Below are 21,024 nucleotides of genomic sequence, written 5' to 3'. Positions count from 1 at the left end.
GAGAAAATGAGAGAGACGTTTTTTTTTTTTTTTATCAACATGTCGTCATTTCTGAACAAGCTTATGATTAGGCAATGTACACAACACGCTTACATTATATATGGTTTTAAAACATTAAACAGTATGTGTAAAAAAAAAAAAATGCCTAAAGAACAAAAGCATTATAAGCTCAAGCAGCGCGAGCGGAAAAAAACCCCACTAAGAAATCAGAGCGCTATGTTAGCTATAGACGGTTTCAACGGCAGCAACATAAACAAACGCTACTGCGCATGCGCGCTTTTGTGGCCCAAACTTAACTTCCGGTAGACATCAATAACACCAGAGGATGCGTTAGCATCTTTAATTTTGATTGCGCACCATTATCTTAATGTATAGATTTTTTTTTGTTTCAGCATGTTTATTATAAATAATCTCCCATTTATGTCTTTAATATAGAGTGGGAAAACGCCCCACTTAAAGGGTAGGCAAAACTGAAAATCCTGTCATTCATTACTCACCGTCACGTTGATCCCAGAGTTTCCGCTAGAAAAAAATGGTGCCGGTCAAAGTGACCGGCAGAGGTTTCGTTTTCCGGACATTTTGATGATATGCCGGTCAAAAACTCCTGAAAGCAGTTTATGTAACTTTAAAAAAATGAAATAATCAGGCCGTATATGCAACATGTTTATTAGCCGAACTTTCAAATAGACGGAAAAAAAACATGAGTGTCCGATTGGCGTCAATCAACCAATTTTTTAGGCGTAGTAGGCGTAATTTGAGGATCTGACTGCTACTGACTACTACAGTAACTCATAGGCGTAATTTGCGGGTGGGACATGTCCCCACCACTTTTTTAAAACATCTTGCTTCACGGATGAACCTAACTAATACAAACAAAACATCTCTGGTTAACTAGAAGAGTATCATTTCAATCGTTTGTTAAATAAGAGGCGATCTGGCGCTCGTTGCCACTGTTATCAGTGGAGCAGATTTCTCTCGCGGCTCATGCAGTCTTCACAAAGACGAGCGCTTTAATCTAACGCTTAACGCCGTTGCAGAGACTTCTGTTTGTTCCGGTCAGATCGCGAAACAAAATGCACAAAAACTGTTCCTGCTCTTGATGTACAACCACTGATGGTATTCGGTTTTGATGAGAGAAAAAAATAGGCTACGAGGGCATATTAGAAACGAGAACTTCTGACAAGTTTAAAAGACTAGACCAGTGATTAAGCAAAGTGTGCAAATCTATTTGCCTTTATTCACGTGAAAAATCTTGGCACAACACTATTGTGTTTAGATGCAATAATTAAACGCAATTAATACATTTAATTATAAACTCAGTATGTCTCATTTAGTTGGTAACATTTAAATTGGCCACCGTGTGAAATGACAAAATCATATAATAGAATATAACAGTATACTGATAACTGTAAGCAGGTAAGCACTACAAGATGTTTTTGAAATCATTAGAGAAAACGGCAAAATTACTTATATTATTCACAAAATTACGTGTGTGAATAAGTGCTACCTGTTTAAAATGTGCTTGCACCCGATCATATTCAGTAGAAGGTAAAAAAAAAAAAAAATCCCTTAAACTTTAACATTCCGCTCATGCCCATCGCTGTGATCATCTGTATCCAGCTGGTTGTTTACCGTGTGAGTTCTGAACACTACCATGTGCTTATTTAAATCTTTTCGTTTCTACACATATTAGGCTATTCCTCATGTCTGTGAGGCAAGCCTGCCGAGTTTCAGTTTATTTGAGGCGCGCTTCAGTTCATGAGCAATGAAAGCGAGGGCTTCCGCGACCTAGTCTACTTATTTATTTCTTATTTATTAAGTACATGCAAATAACCGAAGAACCCTTTATTAAAATTAAGAGACAATTTGTACAAAACGAAAGAAAGGCTTTTTACAAAACAAAACTTAATATTAAACTAAATATAACCACCAAAATCATTTCTGACCCACTTGCATCTTTGCACTTATAGCCTATCATAATCAGATGAAATCTAAAAATAATATTATAATATTTAAACATAAATATGAAGAAAAAAAACATTGTTTAATGGCTAAAACAAGTATAGTAAGCTACAGATTTATGTCTGAGCTGGATTTGCACGAACATCATTTTACCGGTGGGTTCACAGTAGCCTATATAAATGCATGCGCACTCGCCTTTCAATTATGCAATGCGTCGGCATAACATGTTTCTTTGTTTCATAATATAAGATTAATGTTGGGAAACTTGTGTCATGTGCTCTCTGCTTTTTAATATTTATATCATGTTAACCAAGAATAGTACGTCAAAATGTATTTCTACTGAGTAGTGCGCCATACTCTATCCACTAACCAGACCGATAAACAGACACAGACCGGAAGTTAACTTCGGGCCAGGCGCGTAACCGTAGCAACGCGTGTGCGTTCGATGAAACCGTCTATATTGTGCAGAACGTACACACACACACACAGACACAGACACAGACACAGACACAGACACAGACACAGACACAGACACAGACACAGACACACGAGTCGGTATAAGTTATGGTTGTCGTTGTCCTGTTTGTATTGTTTCTCATTTTCATGTTGAGAGAAACGATAATATTGGATGATGATATTATCGGGTGAGAAAACGTGCCAATGACAGACGTTGCGAAGACACAGATAACGGTTACGTTTAAGTGAAGCACTTTAATTGTGTTTTCTGTTCTTAAACCCTCGACGAAACTTAAAGGAAGCAGTTGTCTCGAGAACATTGTTGCTAATGCTATCATAATATATCTCGCCCTCACTCGGGGTGCAGATGTGCTTACCCGCACTCTTGAACGCAGTGATACTTTTTCCCCCTTCGGCTGGTGTTTGGATGTCATGTGATTCTCGTTGTTCTGGAGTAGATATTATGATAACCCAGTTTCATTAACTGATTTTATCAAAAGTAACTCCATTTTGTAAGATCATTTTCAAATGTCATCTAAGTAATTCCAAACACATCGCGAGGCAGACGACGACATTGTGATCAAATACACTCAACTTATTTACCCGCTTCACAGCGCCACGCAGTGGATTTAGTTATAACTGCGAGATTTAGAGGGATTTCTCATAGATCCAATGCATTTACAGCCAGCAAATCAACGCAGTAAAATTCGAATAGTATTTTTAGCTTTCGAATGTTAATTACAGATAGAATATTCGACTATTCGAATATTCGTGCACACCCCTAATATATAAATATATATATATATATATATATATATATATATATATATATATATATATATATATATATATATATATATATATATATAATATTTCATTCTTGTTTTGTTCTGAATATCATTAATTTTACAGGATTATTTCTAGAGTGAGGGTCAACTAAAATAGCCTATGTCATATTCAGCAAATGGGCTACACTCTTTCAAACCAGACCTGCTAAGAGCGGGACACGAACCGGCGATCATTTCGAAAGGCTATGGAGTCAGACACTAACAAACTATCGACTGCTGCACCGCTTTTAAACACTATCTGGGACGGGTTCTTTTATATTTATGACAATTTCTCGTTTTGGAAACTTTACATCCAGTTATTTAGGCTATTCTAACGTGAAAAGTGTGTAGCTAACAAGTTGAATAGGCCTACATGGGGATAATTGCTGAATATGAAATCTTAGCAAATTACATTAAAGTATGATAACGAGTTGTGATCTTTAATATGTTTAATGTTAGTAAAGATGAAAATATCCAAAGAGTTATAGGCTATTGTAGATGAATATACCCTATCAATTCATAGGCACTCCTTCGGCTAAAATGGTACATGCTGAACTTGTCTGGTCTGACTTAGTTCAACGTGGATTGGGTGAGAACAGTTTAAAATGACTGGTTGTGAAAATTGCTGGGTGTGGCTTCTGTGTGCAACCAAAGCGGCGTTTTTTTCGCCGTCATATGGCAAGCTGAACGGCGTAAAAAGTGGCACTTTTCAGGCACACTAAAACACAGCAAAATACCCCGTCCTTGATGTATTTTGTGCGTTTTTTAACAGCGTTTGTAATCACAACGGTGTATTTTGCGGTGCAAATACTGTTTTAAACGCTGTGTTTTACAGCGTTTGACTGTAAACGCGATTCATCTATAGTGTAATTCTGACCCATTCGGCTTGCCATAGATAGGAAGACAGTATGAATACAGAACACTTCAGTAGTACAGTTGCAAAATCATTATAATGCTTTAGCAGGGAAAGAACAGCAGTATGTACTTTGTCGTTGAGGCTGACAGGGTGCTAACATTAGCAGTAACAGTTACCTCAAGCAGTGAAAATGATGTAACAACTAGTGATGTGAGAAACTGTATCGCCATGCACAACCATTGATAATCCATTCAAAATATTGTTAATAGCAGATTGATTATTTTGCACTCCAGACATAAATTAAGAAATTAATGTCATTGCAACCAAGTTATATCATAAACAGTGTTAAAATATCGAAGCTGGAGTTTTTAATCTCTCTAATGATACTGATTTTTTCCAGATTAAGTAATAGTGTGATGTTTGCAGTGAATGTTGAAAAATAATAATCTAGGGCCATCTGCGATCTTTGACACGCAAGGGGTTAATAATTGATCTTTACAACAAAACTGAATCAACACTGAACTGACACTATTTTCTTTTAGGAGCTGCAGTATAGCAGAAACTAAGCGTTTCAATTATTAAATAAATTTCCTGTTATTACTGTAAAGCTGCTTTGAAACAATCTTTATTGTATAAAGTGGTAAATAAATAAAAGTAGACTGGATCAGGGCTAAATACCTTTGAACACCTGGTGATTGTTTTTCAGTAATGTCTGGAGACCGCCAAACTCTTTCTTTAGTGATTGGAGAGTAGACTGGTCCAGGAGGTTTACAACTTCACTAATCAACAAACTGCCTGAGAAAAAAAAGCAAAGAGATGGGATTAGAAAAAAGGCTAAAGAAGAAGCAGAAGAAGAACAACAGCAACAAAGGAGGAAGAACGATGATATACAGAAATTGTGATGATATACAACAATACTTTGTTACATGTATATAGCACTTTTCTGGGTACTCCAAGCACTTTACATATAGAAGGGGGGAAATCTCAACCACCGCCAATGTGCAGCATCCACACGGATGATGTTGAGGGCAGCCATATTGCACCAGAACTACACACCAGATAATATACAAACTTTTCCTCCCTACCTCAATTTACCAAGCAGCCAATTAGGGATGGCTCGATACCACAATTTTGGCTTCGGTAAGGTACCACGATCTAATACCGAAGTACCGATATTAAATCGATACCACAAGGTCTGATATTAGCGCGGGTATATTGCACGCGAGTGAGTACAATTATGCAAGTTTTGAGTTTATAAAGTGGGAAATTACCACAAATGTTTATTAGTAAATTAATCAGCAAAGCTTATCACATCAAATCAATCATTTGAAAACTTTCTTGTGAGAAATAATTTCAGCAAAAATCTCTCAAAATTAGCAAATTACTTCTGGTTTCAAAAGACATTGCACCTACACTAAAGCAATCTGCATAATCCTATTCAACATTTCACGCTCGTCTCGGGATGGAGAACGGAAATCATTTGAACACGCAAGAGATTTTATAGCATTTCGTAATAACAGTTACAGGAGATATGAGCTCATACGACACACACACACACACACACACACACACACACGCCTGTCACTGTCACGCTCGCACATTACACATTAAGTTTCCTTAAACAGTCAAATACACAGAATTACGTACAAATGTCCGTCTTTAGTGAGTAAGTTATTCACATAAACACAGGCGGTTGTGTCTAACGGGAATATAAATAGTGCAATAGTACGCGTGCAAATATAATGAGATCTAAATGTCATTGGTTGAAACGAACGCTGGAGATTGTGATATTCGGTCTTATGTTAGGCTATGTGTGTGCGTTGATCAGTGTAAAAAGAAAATAAATGTCTAAATGAGATGGTTTGAATGATCACTGACCTGTCGATCTCTTCAGAAGTCTTAAAGTCAGGATAGTGACAGATGCTTCTTGGCTAGGTTTGATGGTTCTTCATCAGTTTTATAAGCAAAGTCATTACAAATGTCACTTCTACTCCTCTCTTTATTAATTCGTTTTGGGCATCTTGAGTGAGATTCAACTGCTTTATCCATTTTGTCCGTCTATGTTGTTGTCACATTTGCCGGTAGTTTCGGGTCAGTTTGGGCAGCGCGCTGCCATCTAGCGGTGAACCTCGGAACAGCAGCATATACCGAAATGTGCCAAATCATGATATCGTACCGTTTTAAATAAAATATATACCGGTATTTTTCCAGTACCGGTATATCGCGCATCCCTACAGCCAATGCTAATAATATTTATTAATTTATTCTATTTATTTTATTGTTACTCTGATTCCTCAGCTCTAGAAAATTCAATTACCCTATAACATTTTCCGTCGTGAAAATATTTCTAATATTTAGAGTTTTCTGGGAAAAAATTTTTTATTGTTTGCGTGCTGGAGGTTTTTTTTTTTTTTTTTTTTTAATTTAACAAATAAAAGAACAATTAATTCAGTACAAGGGACACAGAGTAAACATATGATACATAAAATTATAATAGTAGAAGAGAGAAAAAAACAAAAAACAAAAAAACAAACATAAACATAAAGAGAAAGAGAAAGACTTTTTTTTGTTATACAGGTGGGGGGGGGGGGGGGGTAAAATAGCTCATCAAGACAATGTATCTCTATTCACAGGAGAGTTTATGATCTTATTTAATATCTGTAATGTGTTTATCGTGGGCTGGAGGTTTGTTATTACATCGCATGCAGAGTGATGTTAACATTTAAGCTAGCCAGTGAGAGAAAATTGCATGGAAAGTCGACAGCGAAAATAGGGCATACACTAGGGATGTCCCGATCAGGTTTTTTTGCCCTTGAGTCCGAGTCCGAGTCATTTGATTTTGAGTATCTGCCGATACAGAGTCCCGATCCGATACTTCTATAATACATAAAAAAAGAAAGAAGAGCGAAAAAAAACAGGATGTTCCTCATTTTTTATTTTATTCACCTTATTTTAACATTCAACAACTCTAACAAACAGAGCACTCCTGTGAGGTAGCTTGAACAATCAAGTAATAAATAAACATAAATTCTTCACTTTTGAATTTTAGTGCAACAGAAAATATAAAAAAGTCTGGGACCGGAGTTGCGCAGAGCAGGAAGTACAATGACGATATCAAAAGCACACCCAGACTCTCACAGATGCAGAACAATTAATTATTGTTCTGCATCTGTGAGAACAAAAAAAGTCTGTTAGTGCCTCAGTGACAACTTCACTCAGAGAAGACGTCGATCTCAGCTGTCATTCATGACGTCACAGCCGTTTTTATAGCATCAAATAACTAAAACGAAACTTATTTAAAAAACGAACACTTGAAATGAAATCATCGTGATGATAACTGCCTTCAATGACAAACTAACTTTGGGGAAAAATATTTGAAGTGTAATTTGATTGAAGTGTAATTAACAATGGTTTTCAGGTTTTTATAGGTCTAACATTAGTTTTTAGGTAGAGAAATTGAATAAAGTAGGCTAATCAAATGTAAAATAGCTGCATATTTAACTGTTTAAATTAAAGACTAATCCTTACAAAAGTTATTCAATCAAGCGCAGTGAGTGATTCCTTATCTTTTGTTTGACATTAAACAGACAGCAGTAAAGGCTACTGCCCCTTTAAGACCTAATGGAAGGCTCTGCGTCGTCTTTCTCGACTGTATAAAGTCCTCTTAAGGCATATTCAGATATGTCTGGCATATGTCTGCTTGGATACTCATCAAGATGGACATGTTGACATACTTCTTGTGTGAGTTGGTCCGTTTAAGCGCAAGACTTGAAAGAGAACTCAATATTTGCGCACTGTGAGACGAGTGCGCGCTTTCGGATGATGCACAGAGACAGATCAGCGTGCGCGGTCTCATTCGCGTCTTCTGGCGAATATACCCGGGTGATTACTGTGAAAATGACTGCTCATATTCGAACATACAGCAGCACTCGCATGAATTGAACAAAGTTTACACAGATAGACCGTTTTGCCCACGTTTTTCTTTTATTAGCGCTGTTGTAATGCATCACTGAGGAGCCAGCACGTGTATCCATCTACAGAAACATACATAAAGCATTATTTTCAAGTTACAACCCATATTATTGATGCGTCATCAGATGTGAGATGAACCGCGGGTTAAGTGATTAAGTCAGTTACTGACTTTGCACAACTTTTTTCTATTAACTTGCACTAAAATTCAGTGAAAATATCTTAAATCATCTGGTAAATCTGAGTGTTACATTTTACAGTATATTACTGTTTTTCCTTGATTTAACGGTAATCTACTGGCAGCTCTAGTTCCAGTAAATTGCCGTTTTTTTTTTACAGAACTTTTCCGTAAATTAATTTACAGTTGCTTACTGTTAACTTACGGTTCCCTCTGTGGGTTTTTTCACCCATTTAACCCCACAGCAAAATCTTCAGTTTTAAATGAACACTGAAGAGTGTACACACTACAGTGTGTTAGAGTAATTGAAGCATTGTTGAAGTTCATGAGATAATTAAGAGATTAATTAAGTTATAACTGAGAACACCTGTTAACAAGAATCACTGAAGGACAGATAAACACTAGGGGTGTCCCCGACTAAGGATTTACACATTCGAATCTCTTTATGGTCGCCCAAAAGTCGAATCATCTGTGTGTGTGTAAACCATAGACTGAAAAAAACAAAAAACGGCATAACGGGTTGGGAAAGGCAGGACACTAGTCAGTAGGAGGCTAAGACTATTTTTATTTTACTTTACACATGGCACACAGCCAACACTTTTATTAAAGTGATCAAAACTAGGCAACACTACACATTCGTTAATTAACCGTTCTCTCATAACATTTAAAAGCTGCGCTCGAAACACAGAACATCACACAAATATATAAAAGAACATTTTGATAAATAAACCTAAAAAAATACCTGCCTAGAGAGGAAAAGAACACTGAGTGCGTTTATATGCACGTTCTTAAGCCGATTGTGCCTGAAGGGGGTCTCACACCGGACTGAAGCTCAGCGCCGTGTCTCAGGTAATGTTATCTTACTTCAGGCAGACGTGAACATTATATACGCGCAAGCTCAATTTTGAATCGACTTCTGACAGAAGAGCTGCACGATGAGTATCTTGTAGTACAGGGTGAAATCAGCACGTACATTCATGATTTGAGGGAAATATACGCAGCGGACAGGCGTCGAATGCTGCCGTCGGTGTAACTAATGTGTTCGAATTTTAAAGACGTGGCGCGTCCGGTGCGAAGCTCAGTGCCCTTAAAGGGGCGAGCACTCAGCGCCGCGACACGTCTTTATAACACTAACATTGAGCACCCACATATTGCCAAAATGGTATGATCCTCGTTTCATAACACCCGCGAAGATTCGACCATGAGATCAGTGGTCGAATCCGGTCCTGCATATCGATGCATCGAATCTTCGACTATTAGGGGTCACCCTTAATAAACACAAGAACAACAACTGACTTCAGCCACAAATTTACATGAAAACAACTGAAGATAAAAGACATTAAATCTCTGAAGATCTCAGCAGAGGATTAAACAACTCCACAAACAGCATTACCAGCTTCACACATTACTAACCAGACTGACTATATTTCTGTCAGACGACTACAGAAGCTCTTATTGAGAATTAACAGATCTTTAGGTGTTGATGTTTAATTGAAAATATTTGGTTACCCTTATCGTGATCAGTGTTTGCTTCAGTGGGGCTCTTGGCTCTTTACTTTGTAAAAATAGGTTTTCTTTGTCTGCTATAACTGTTTCTTAGACACATTTGTTGTAGCAAAAAAAAAAAAAAAATTGGTCAGAAGTTATTGGTTATGTTTTGCTCGTAATGGGATGCTTAGTTTGTGTATCTTATCTAGTGTCTCTTCCCTAAACAAACCCATTCTTTTAAAAACACAAATTTACCCTTATTTTGTGTTACCAAACCAGGACACTTCTGAAATTATCAACCACTGATTAGGAATTAGTTAGTAATGATTTATAAACTCATGATTTAAAAAAAATGTTTGCTCTCTGCTGTCATTTAGACTCGCATAAACATGAAGAATCAGCATATGAATCTCAACGATGGTGACAATCAATTAAAAAAAAAAAAACAGAACTCTGAACATCACAAAAAACTACTTAAAGTCAACACAACAACAGCACCAAAAATAAAGGCAAATAGTAAGAATTAAAGAAAATAACCTATTATTCAGCAGCATAATTTATTCGTGCCACAATGCATGCTGGGAGTTTTGAGTGTCACCATGGTTGAGATTCATACGCCGATTCTTGAGGTCTATGTGAGTCCGATTGATTCAGATGTTTTGACAACAAGCTGTTGCCATGCTATTCAAATTATCTGGTTGTTACAACAATGATGTTATAAAATTATAGGGTTCACATTTTACAAAAAAATTAAGCATTAGCTATATGTTTATAGATAAGACTAGTAAATTATTAGTGAATTAGGCCATTATTAAATAGTCAAACTAATCTAATCATGGTTTTTTCTCAGCTTTGCTTGCTATAACAAATGTATTGAAAACACACCATTACAGCAGCGAGAGAAAAACTAATGTTATTGTGTCAATGTTCAAGAGCCCAACTAAAAAGCTAACACTGATCACCATAATGGTAACGTCAGAAGAAACAACCAAACATTATCTGTTAATTCTCAATAAGAGCTTCAGTAGACGTCTGACAGAAATAAAGCCAGTCTGGTTAGTAATGTGTGAAGCTGGTAATGCTGTTTGTGGAGTTGTTTAATCCTCTGATGAGATCTTCAGAGATTGAATGTCTTCTTTTATTTTCAGTTGATGAAATCAACTTTCTTCTGTTGATGTTTCTCTTTCCTTCAGTGATAACAGCAGGTGTTCATCAATGTCTGAATTCACTCTCTTCTCTCCTCTCTCTCTGTCAAATGGTCTATATCAGTGAACTAGTGTAGGGGATAGTGAATAAGGGGATAGGGAGAGATTCTGAACACAGTGTGTCGACTTTAAGCGTGTTAATTCACAGTATATTACTGTTGGCTATTTTCTCGAAAATGACAAATATTACCCAGAATGCATTGTTTTCTACGGTATATTACTGTTTAAATGGAAAACAGCATTTTACTGTCAAAATGAGGCCGTTTTTTTTTACAGCATTTGTTTACAGTGTACAAAGAAGAATGGAAAGACAACTATGCATTCATCCTACCTGGTTTTATAAATGCAGAGCCGCCGTGTCTCATCTGCAATGAAGTAATAAGCAAACGTTTTAATGATTCACTGTTCATTGTGTGTTTCATACCACACATTTCATGAGGACTATTTTAGAGGAGTGTCTAGCGATCCATTCCACAGACTTTCAGAACTTAAATCTTTTTTATCTATTTCAGAACCAGCCACTATCAAAATAATCTGGTTGTGGGCACTAGGGTTGTAACAGTATGGCGGTTTATCGCAATATTTACATGTACAATTATCATATCGTGAGCATTTGCTTATATGCAGCTTTGGAGGGGGGGGGGGGGGGGGGGGGGGATTAAAGCAGATCTCACCTGCGCATATGCAACTTCATTACACGTCACTGCTCCACTCATACATGTACAGCTGAGAACATTTCAGAGCCAGAGGCTACAAATTCTAATCTCTATCCCCTGACAATAAAAAAGTTACAATCTGCAGTATGGGAATACTTTGGGTATTCGAAAAATTAATGCGGGGTTGCACAGACACAACACAGCCGGGCCGGTTGAAGAAAAATGCCATTCCTTGGTTAAAGACGGGTGCAACCAATGTGGAGGTAATGTAAACTTTATTTCACCTTCCATTTGGGCACACACGGCTTGAGGAAAGGTGTGCAGTAATTTAAAATAATTGTGCTTTACACACACAACACTCTTCCCAACTGGACTGCCTTTTTTCTGGCTACCACTGAGTTCCCACGGGACTTCAGCGTGAGATACAGCTAGCCGCCTAAAACAGGTAAATTTAAACAATGGCTAAGTGGCTAAACGCATCTCGTTGTCATATAAGGGCCCTGTTCATGTTGAACAGACATTTTAACTGCATTTTGTGTCTGTTAAGATGCACAAAGACACCCTTTACGTTATGCTCCCAACGCTGCCGTTTTAGCTGAGGGGGGGCTCTGGGCATTAACTGTAATAACTCTGTGTTGCAAGCACCAATCCGGTTCGTTTTTTTTTTTTTTTAGACTGTACTCACAAATATATAACGATCAAGATAAACTTAAAAATTTGCCGGAGTTGTCCTTTAACGCAGCGCGCATTTTCTGTTTGATCCGTGGCATAGCCCATAGTTGGAGAAATTAAATCAAGATAAGCCATAGACATAAGCAGCAAACATTAAGAGGGAAAGAAAAAGCTCAACATTAATATTACTATTCTAAACCAAAAGTGCAGTTATTGCCTACAATCCGTGTTTCTCACACTGTTCACGTCTTCGCGTGAATTGCGGCACAGTTCGGCGGGCAAACAAAATATCGGCAGTTCAATAGGGAGCGCATCTCTTAAAGGGGCCACACTATATTCCCTGCTCTTAAAGGTGCCCTAGAATGAAAAATTGAATTAACCTTGCCATAGTGAAATAATAAGTTCAGTACATGGATATCACATACTGTGAGTTTTAAACACCATTGCTACTTCTTATGTAAATCTTGTTAATCAAAAACACCCCGGAAAAAAAAGTGCTTCTCAACATAAACCCAACCGTGGCGCAAGCGTTGGGGATAATTTATATCCACGCCCCCAATATTTGTATCTGTCCAAACGGCAGAAATGATGGAACCGAATCATCAAACGACACTCGAAGATAGCAAAAAAAGCTCTCATGACATGTCATGTTTAGGCTGTGCAGTGGACTGTTGTCATATGTCAACAGTCATGGTTGAGGTTTATTATAATCGGATACCACAACAAATCGTTCGTTTGTTCTGCCCATTTCAAGCAAGCTTCGCTCAGGGTCTTAAGAGGCAACTATATTCTTGCAAGCAGTAAGTAGTGATTTATCCACTTATTGAATAGCTGTTTAAACAATTTCTGATTAAACTGAAAGTTTCTAAGAGAGACCGCATTGTCTAGATGATGCAAATGCTAGTACAGTAACAATAGGAAACTCCAAGTACCATACAAAACTAAATAGTGTGTCTAATGACAAGTTAAATAAGTTAAAACGATCAAGTTGTCATCATTTGACAAGGCTATTCATTTAGTAAAAATATAAGGATGTAATCAAACAAAGACCAAATTAATGACACTTTAAGCAAAACATCTTAAATGGAGATTGATAAAATGCAGCTTACTTGTTTATTGGTGTCTTTAGATCATCCGTGCGCGCGAGCGAGAGAGAGCGAGAGAGCGAGCATGCATATGGTTGCCAGATAGGACATGTTTAGGTAAAACACCGGATGTGTTCTTTTCACTTAAAAGCTCTGTTTGGGGGATTGAAATAATTGAAATCTGGCAACCACACGAACGCGAGCTCTCTCTCGTGCGCGGATGATCTGAAAACACCAATAAACAAGTAAGCTGCATTTTATCAATCTCCATTTGAGATGTTTTTGCTTAAAGTGTCATTCAGTCAGTCTGTGTTCTGTCAGGACCCACGAGCTAAACAGTTGAACTGCTTTGAGCTGCTGAAAAAAACCAATCAGAGCAGAGCTTAACATTAATATTCATGACTCTTCCAAATAAGGATGGTTGTTAGAGGTGACCTGCTGTTGACAACTGTGGTGAGTTGGATTATTAAAAAGACTCCATCAGACAACTGTGGTAAGTTTTGGATTCATCAACAAATACGGTAAGCCATGTCTTCTTCTCCTGTCATTGTCACTTGCACTGCATGCTACATGTTTAGCATATCTATCTCCATTGGCGAACAGGGCTTCACATGTGATAAATGTAAGGAATTAATCAGGCTGACGGAGAAGATTTCAGATTTAGAGACACGCATCCAAGCTTTATGTGAGAGTAGTGAGAATGTAACAGCTTTAGATACTGCTTTGGATGCGACTAACTTAGTGAACACTCATTGTTTGGTTCCGGCTGAGCCCGCGCAGCAGGGCTGGGTGACGATGAGAAAGCATAGTCGCGGATCAAAAAACCACTCTTCCGTTCCGATTAGAACATCAAACAGGTTCTCCCCACTCAGTGACGCACCCACTGAGGATCCTGTTGAAAGTGCCCTAGTTATTGGCGATTCTATTACACGGAATGTGAAAATAGAGACACCAGCCACCATAGTCACATGTTTACCGGGAGCCAGAGCGCCTGACATCTAAGCCAACTGGCTAAACCAACCTGTCTAAGTGGTGTCTGCAAAATAACATAGGGTTCATAGACAATTGGAAAAGTTTTTGGGGCAGACCTGACCTGTTGAAGATGGACGGCATTCATCCCTCCTGGGCTGGTGCTGCTCTTCTCTCTAGTAATTTGGCACATAGTCTTAGAGCTAAACCTTGACTCACTGGGGCCCAGGTCAGGAAGCAGACAAACTGGCTAAACCAACCGTCTGCTAGCTGTCTCACGTCACCAAAGTCAGCTAAATCCCAGCACATAGAGACTCTTTCACCTAGATATTATCACATAGAGACTGTGTCTGTTCCCCGAATTAGTAAATACAAAAAACCATCAAAACCATTCAACAGTAAAAATTTAATTGATGTCCAACAAATAAACAACAGATATAATACGGACGAACAATTGATAAAGCTTGGGTTGCTGAATATTCGATCCCTTTCGCCAAAAACGCTTGTTGTCAATGATATGATTATAGATCATAACTTAGATGTGCTGTGTTTGACAGAAACCTGGCTAAAACCTGATGATTACATTACTTTAAATGAGTGCACCCCCCGAGATTATTGTTACAAACATGAGCCACGTCTGAAAGGTAAAGGGGGAGGTGTGGCCGTAATTTATAATAATATTTTCAGTATTACTCAGAAGTCTAGTTTCAAATATAATTCCTTTGAAGTTTTGGTGCTTTATGTAACACTGTGTAGTGTAAATGATAAATCCCTTCTGACATTTGTGTTGGCTACTGTATACAGGCCACCAGGGCACAATACAGACTTTATCAAAGAATTTGCTGGTTTTGTATCGGAGTTAGTATTAGCTGTAGATAAAGTACTAATTGTTGGGGATTTTAATATCCACGTAGACAATGAAAAAGACGCATTGGGATTGGCATTTAGAGACATTCTAAACTCTATTGGAGTTAGACAACACGTATCAGGACCCACTCATCGCCTTAAACATACTTTAGATCTAATAATGTCACATGGAATAAATGTTGATACTGTTAAAATTCTGCAGCAGAGCGATGACATCTCAGATCATTACCTAATATCATGTATACTTAATTTACCTAAGGCTGCAAAGCCATCCCCTCGCTTCAAATATGGCAGGACGATAACCGCTGCGACTAAAGATTGCTTTGTACATAATCTTCCTCATCAGTTCCATCTCCTCAGCATTACAGATAGCCAAGATGAACTTGATGCTGCAACCGAAACTATTGACTCTCTCCTTACTAGCACTTTAGACATAGTTGCTCCCCGGCGCTTAAAGAAGATTAAAGCAAATAATCCAACGCCGTGGTACAACGAGCACACTCGGGCCCTTAAAACAGCAGCCAGAAAAATGGAGCGCAGCTGGAAGAAAACAAAACTAGAGGTTTTTCGCAATTTGTGGAAAGAGAGCATGATTGCATACAGAAAGGCCATAAAAACTGCTAGATCTGCTTATTTCTCATCTCTTTTAGAAGAAAACAAACACAACCCTAAGTATTTATTCGATACAGTGGCTAAATTATCAAAAAATAAAGCTTCAGCTTCTGATGTTTGTAAACAACACAGCAGTAATGACTTTATGAACTTCTTTACTAGTAAGATTGATAATATTAGGAATAAAATTATAACCATGCAGCCGTCTATTACAGTATCACTTCAGACAGAGCACTGCAGGGTCACTGAGGAAAAATTACACTCATTCACTGCTATAGGAGGAGAAGAACTGGCTAAACTTGTAAAATCATCAAAATCAACAACATGTATGCTTGACCCTATACCGACTAGGCTATTAAAAGAGATACTTCCAGAGGTCATAGATCCTCTGCTTAATATCATTAATTCATCTTTGACATTAGGATATGTACCGAAAACTTTTAAGTTGGCTATAATTAAACCACTTATTAAAAAAACGCAACTTGATCCTAAAGAATTAGTCAATTACAGGCCAATCTCGAATCTACCGTTTCTATCAAAAATACTAGAAAAGGCCGTGTCTTCACAATTATGTTCTTTTTTAGAAAGAAATGGTATATGTGAGGATTTCCAGTCAGGATTTAGACCGTATCATAGCACTGAGACTGCTCTAATTAGAGTTACAAATGATTTACTCTTATCATCTGATCGTGGTTGTATCTCTCTATTAGTGTTACTCGATCTTAGCGCTGCATTTGATACTATCGATCACAATATTCTTCTGAATAGAATCGAAAATTATGTTGGCGTTAGTGGAACTGCTTTGGCATGGTTTAAATCGTACTTATCTGACCGTTATCAGTTTGTAGCAGTAAATGAAGAGATGTCACACCGATCACAAGTTCAGTATGGGGTACCGCAAGGCTCAGTGTTAGGACCGTTGCTTTTCACCCTGTATATGCTACCACTGGGAGATATCATTAGGAAACATGGCGTTAGTTTTCATTGTTATGCTGACGATACTCAGCTCTATATTTCCTCACGCCCGGATGAAACCTACCAATTCACAAGATTAACAGAATGCATAGCTGATATAAAAAATTGGATGAATAGTAATTTTCTGCAACTTAATTCAGATAAAACTGAATTTTTAATTATTGGACAGAAAAGCTCCACAAGTAGTAACCGAGAATACTGTCTAACACTTGATGACTGCTCTGTCAAGCCCTCGTCGTCAGTGAGGAACCTGGGTGTGCTCTTTGATACCAATCTTTCATTTGAAAGCCACGTTTCTAGCATCTGTAAAACCGCATTCTATCATCTTAAAAATATATCTAAATTACGGCACATGCTTTCAATGCAAAATGCTGAACAGTTAGTACATGCGTTCATGAGCTCAAGGCTAGATTATTGTAATGCTCTACTGGGTGGTTGCCCTGCTCGCTTAATAAACAAACTCCAGCTAGTCCAAAATGCAGCAGCTAGAGTTCTTACTAGAACCAGGAAGTTTGATCATATTAGTCCAGTTCTGTCAACACTGCACTGGCTCCCTATTAAACATCGCATACATTTTAAAATCTTACTTATTACTTACAAAGCACTAAATAGTTTAGCTCCCCGGTACTTAAGCGAGCTCTTAACGCATTATACTCCATCACGTCTATTGCGGTCTCAAAACTCTGGCCAGTTGATAATACCTAGAATATCTAAATCAACTGCAGGCGGTCGATCATTTTCCTATTTAGCTCCTAAATTGTGGAATAGTCTTCCTAGCATTGTTCGGGAAGCAGACACACTCTGTCAGTTTAAATCTAGACTAAAAACACATCTCTTTACTATGGCATACACATAGAACATTTTTAACTTTCATTATTCAATTCAATTGACTGATTGTTAGGCTGCATTAACTAGGTCAGCCGGAACCGGGAACACTTCCCATAACACCTGATGTACTCGTTACATCATAAAAAGAGTGACATCTACGCTAATGTTAGTCTCTCTGTTTATCCCGAGGTTTATCCCGGATCTGGGCCCTGTCTGGATCGGATCGTGGACCTGCCTGGACATGACCAGCTCATCCTGGACTGTCTGCTGAGCCGTGTCAAATGGTGTCTCCTCCGAATTTGCCTCACTGGCACGACATGCTCAAAACCCGTCTTCGGCGCAATAATTCCGATCTTTCATGTATTCATACTCTTGTGTAATTGACGCCCCATCCTAAATAAATCTGTCTCTTCCGTGATACCCTGAAAATTTTGAATAATCCGATCTAATATGATTTCCGACCTGTAAGGTTGCCAGAATAATAATCTTACACGGTGTGTTAATAGGCCAGAGGAGAACTGGCACCCCGACTGAGTCTGGTTTCTCCCAAGGTTTATTTTTCTCCATCATGCCCGATGGAGTTTTGGTTCCTTGCCACTGTCGCCTTTGGCTTGGCTTGCTCAGTTGGGGACACTAAAAATATGATTAAAGTTATTCAACTTATTATACAAATAAAATATATGAATTAGGTCTTATTTAATTCTATAAACTATAATACTGATCTGCCAACATTGTCGCTATATGATAAATTAAAATAAGCTGATAACATCACTGTTTTCTCCAGTACGGCTGTACAGCCAAATCTAATTTTGTCGCAATATTACCTTGTTTGACACTGTGAAGCTGCTTTGACACAATCGTGATTGTAAAAGCGCTATATAAATAAAGGTGATTGATTGATTGATTGATAAGGCAAAAACAAAGCATTATATCCTAGGGACAATTAATAGGGTTGTAAATGGACCTGTAAAACTGTATCTGGACAACTTTTGTCCTTAAATAAGCCACATGCCCTCTATGTAGATATCAGAGAACAATTTAACATATTGTTTCAAATCATTCTAGGGCACCTTTAAAGGGGCCACACTATATTCTACGTCAGTGATGAAGTAGGCGTTGATCTTCATGCTGAAAACAGCATGGCAGGTGCTGCGGGAGTTTGTTTGGCCAAAATCAAATACAAACATAAGGCTAATCTCTATCCACAACTTTCCCGAACTCTGACCTTTCCCATGATCGCTATGGCAACATAGAACAAGCCGGTTACGAACTTCCGGTTTACGTTAGTCTATACAGTTCTCAGCTGAACGCTTGGTTGTATTATCAGGACTCAGGAGTATACTTTTACCACAACGCTTCAGGCAAAATGATTAAAGACATACTAAAGACATATAGCCCTGTAAAAAAATAATCGTTTGTTTCAGTACTCCAAGCTTTTTTGTGTGTGGCATTGATGGCATTTGTGTTTGCATCTGAGATTTAATGTTATGTCATTTTTGTTATTAGAAGATATCAATTACTCCATTCTGACAATTCATTGTATATAAATAAAGTTAATTCTCTAAGGAAATCCTGCATTATACATTTTTTTATGTGTTATTGTTGAAATATACCCAGAACATGCCACGTTATGTGCCGACAAACCATACTGGAGGTGGCATTATTTTATTATTTTACAAGTTCTTAAAAAAATTAGCAAGTAGGTGGATAGATAAGTTCATTCTCTAACAAAATCCTTCATTACAACATTTTCTGATGTGTAATTGTTAAAATATCATACCCAGAACATGCCTTCCCATGCAATTGTATGTGCCGACAGAGCATTCTGGAGGTGGCATTATTTTATTATTTCAAAAGTTCTCAAAAAAACGAGCATGAAGAGGGATATATAAGTTCATTCTCTAACAAAATCCTTCATTACAACATTTTCTGATGTGTAGTTGTTGAAATATCATACCCAGAACATGCCTTCCTTTAGGGGGCGATTTCGGATTCAGCCCATGTCTGTTCAACAAAATAACAGTCTTATAGCAGTAGTAGGCCACCGCTTCTTAAACTGTACAGGGCAGGTCCTAGATCTGGCAACTTTTCTGTGCTTAAGAAGTCTTAAGCCTAAGACTTAAGCTTAAGACTTAAATCGTATCACAGAAAAAAATGTGCATCCAATATATATAATATAAATCAGTACCCGGTCTGTTTTATTTAATCGTTTGGAAAATTACATGGAAAATTACATGGAAAATTAGAAATCTAGTCAAAATATTTTCTGTGCATTAATCTAAACTAAACAAAAAAGTATAAAAGGGCCGTTTGATCTTTTCTCTTTATTCCATTACAAATAGGAAATTAAATAATCAGATGGTGCTCCATTCGACTTTTCTGACATCCTTTACTCTTTCCTGATGATGACCTCTGGCCTACTTTCTGTAAGATCTGAATTTCTGCGGTTTGAATTTTAGAATATTGAATTTGATGTTCTGAATTTCTTCTTCATCTGAAATCTTGAATCTGTATTTTCAAAAACGGAATATTTCCAGTCTATTAATTCAGAACAAAATATCTGCTGTTTGAAAATACATTACAATTTCTATACAATTTCGACATAAAAAACATTTCAGATGTGTTCAATTTCAAATGTTCTATATTCAACATTTAAAGATTCAAATTCAGAATTATGTAAAATGCAACATAATATTAAAATTTGTTATATTACACTTGTCAATAATTTAGATTTATACAATTCAAAATCAGATAATTTTGTTATATTTCTAGCTCCATCATTTTGCCCTTTATGACAAATGAGGGGGGTGAATTTTTTTGTAAACTCATTTGTTCACAAGGTCATGGTCACTTTGAGAAAAAGGTGGATAGCCATTTATAGCTATTTCTGCCTCTTTGCCCATTTTCTGTTATCCGAGCATGACGCGCTGGCAATATGGCAACGGTCAGCTCAGCTTCTATGCTTTAGAACTGCTTTTCAGAATTCTATGAGTGACGTCACGGACATTACATCCATATTTTTTCACAGTCTATGATAGCACCACAACAGCTAAAGGCTGTCAGCAACAAATCACCCATTGTAAAGCATTTGAACTTCATGTAATACCGTCATAAAGAGAACGAGCCTGAGTTTACTGTCGGATATTTGTTGCTCACATCCAGTGTAATATGCTTTTACTTTTTTCACTAGAAGATCAGCTATAATATTTTGATTAAACATTACATTACGTTTTTTTTTTTTTTTTTTTTTTAATGAAACCTATGTACAGGTAGGCCTGTCACGATAAATTTTGCTGGATGATAAATTGGCCAAGAAGTTATTGCGATAAACGATAAAATTGTCATTCTGAGACCATTATCATCTAAAATAATGATAATGGCATTAAAATGCAGGTACACCTTTTCAAAGATCAATAAAC

The 21,024-nt window shown here is 37.4% G+C and overlaps 1 protein-coding gene across 1 annotated transcript in view; it reads right to left on the bottom strand.

Annotated features, from left to right (window-relative positions):
- The window catches only part of trmt44 (tRNA methyltransferase 44 homolog), a 136,668-nt gene that overhangs the window by 45,403 nt on the left and 70,241 nt on the right, over nt 1-21,024 (bottom strand). The window contains exon 10 of the mRNA XM_067432447.1: nt 4,780-4,896. Coding sequence (XP_067288548.1) covers nt 4,780-4,896 — 117 coding nt within the window. The remainder of the gene's footprint in view (nt 1-4,779; nt 4,897-21,024) is intronic.

The sequence above is a fragment of the Pseudorasbora parva genome, chromosome 1, assembly GCF_024679245.1.
Source record: "Pseudorasbora parva isolate DD20220531a chromosome 1, ASM2467924v1, whole genome shotgun sequence".
Lineage (NCBI taxonomy): Eukaryota > Metazoa > Chordata > Actinopteri > Cypriniformes > Gobionidae > Pseudorasbora > Pseudorasbora parva.
Note: the sequence above shows the minus strand (reverse complement) of the source record. Positions and strands in the feature narration are given on the sequence as shown.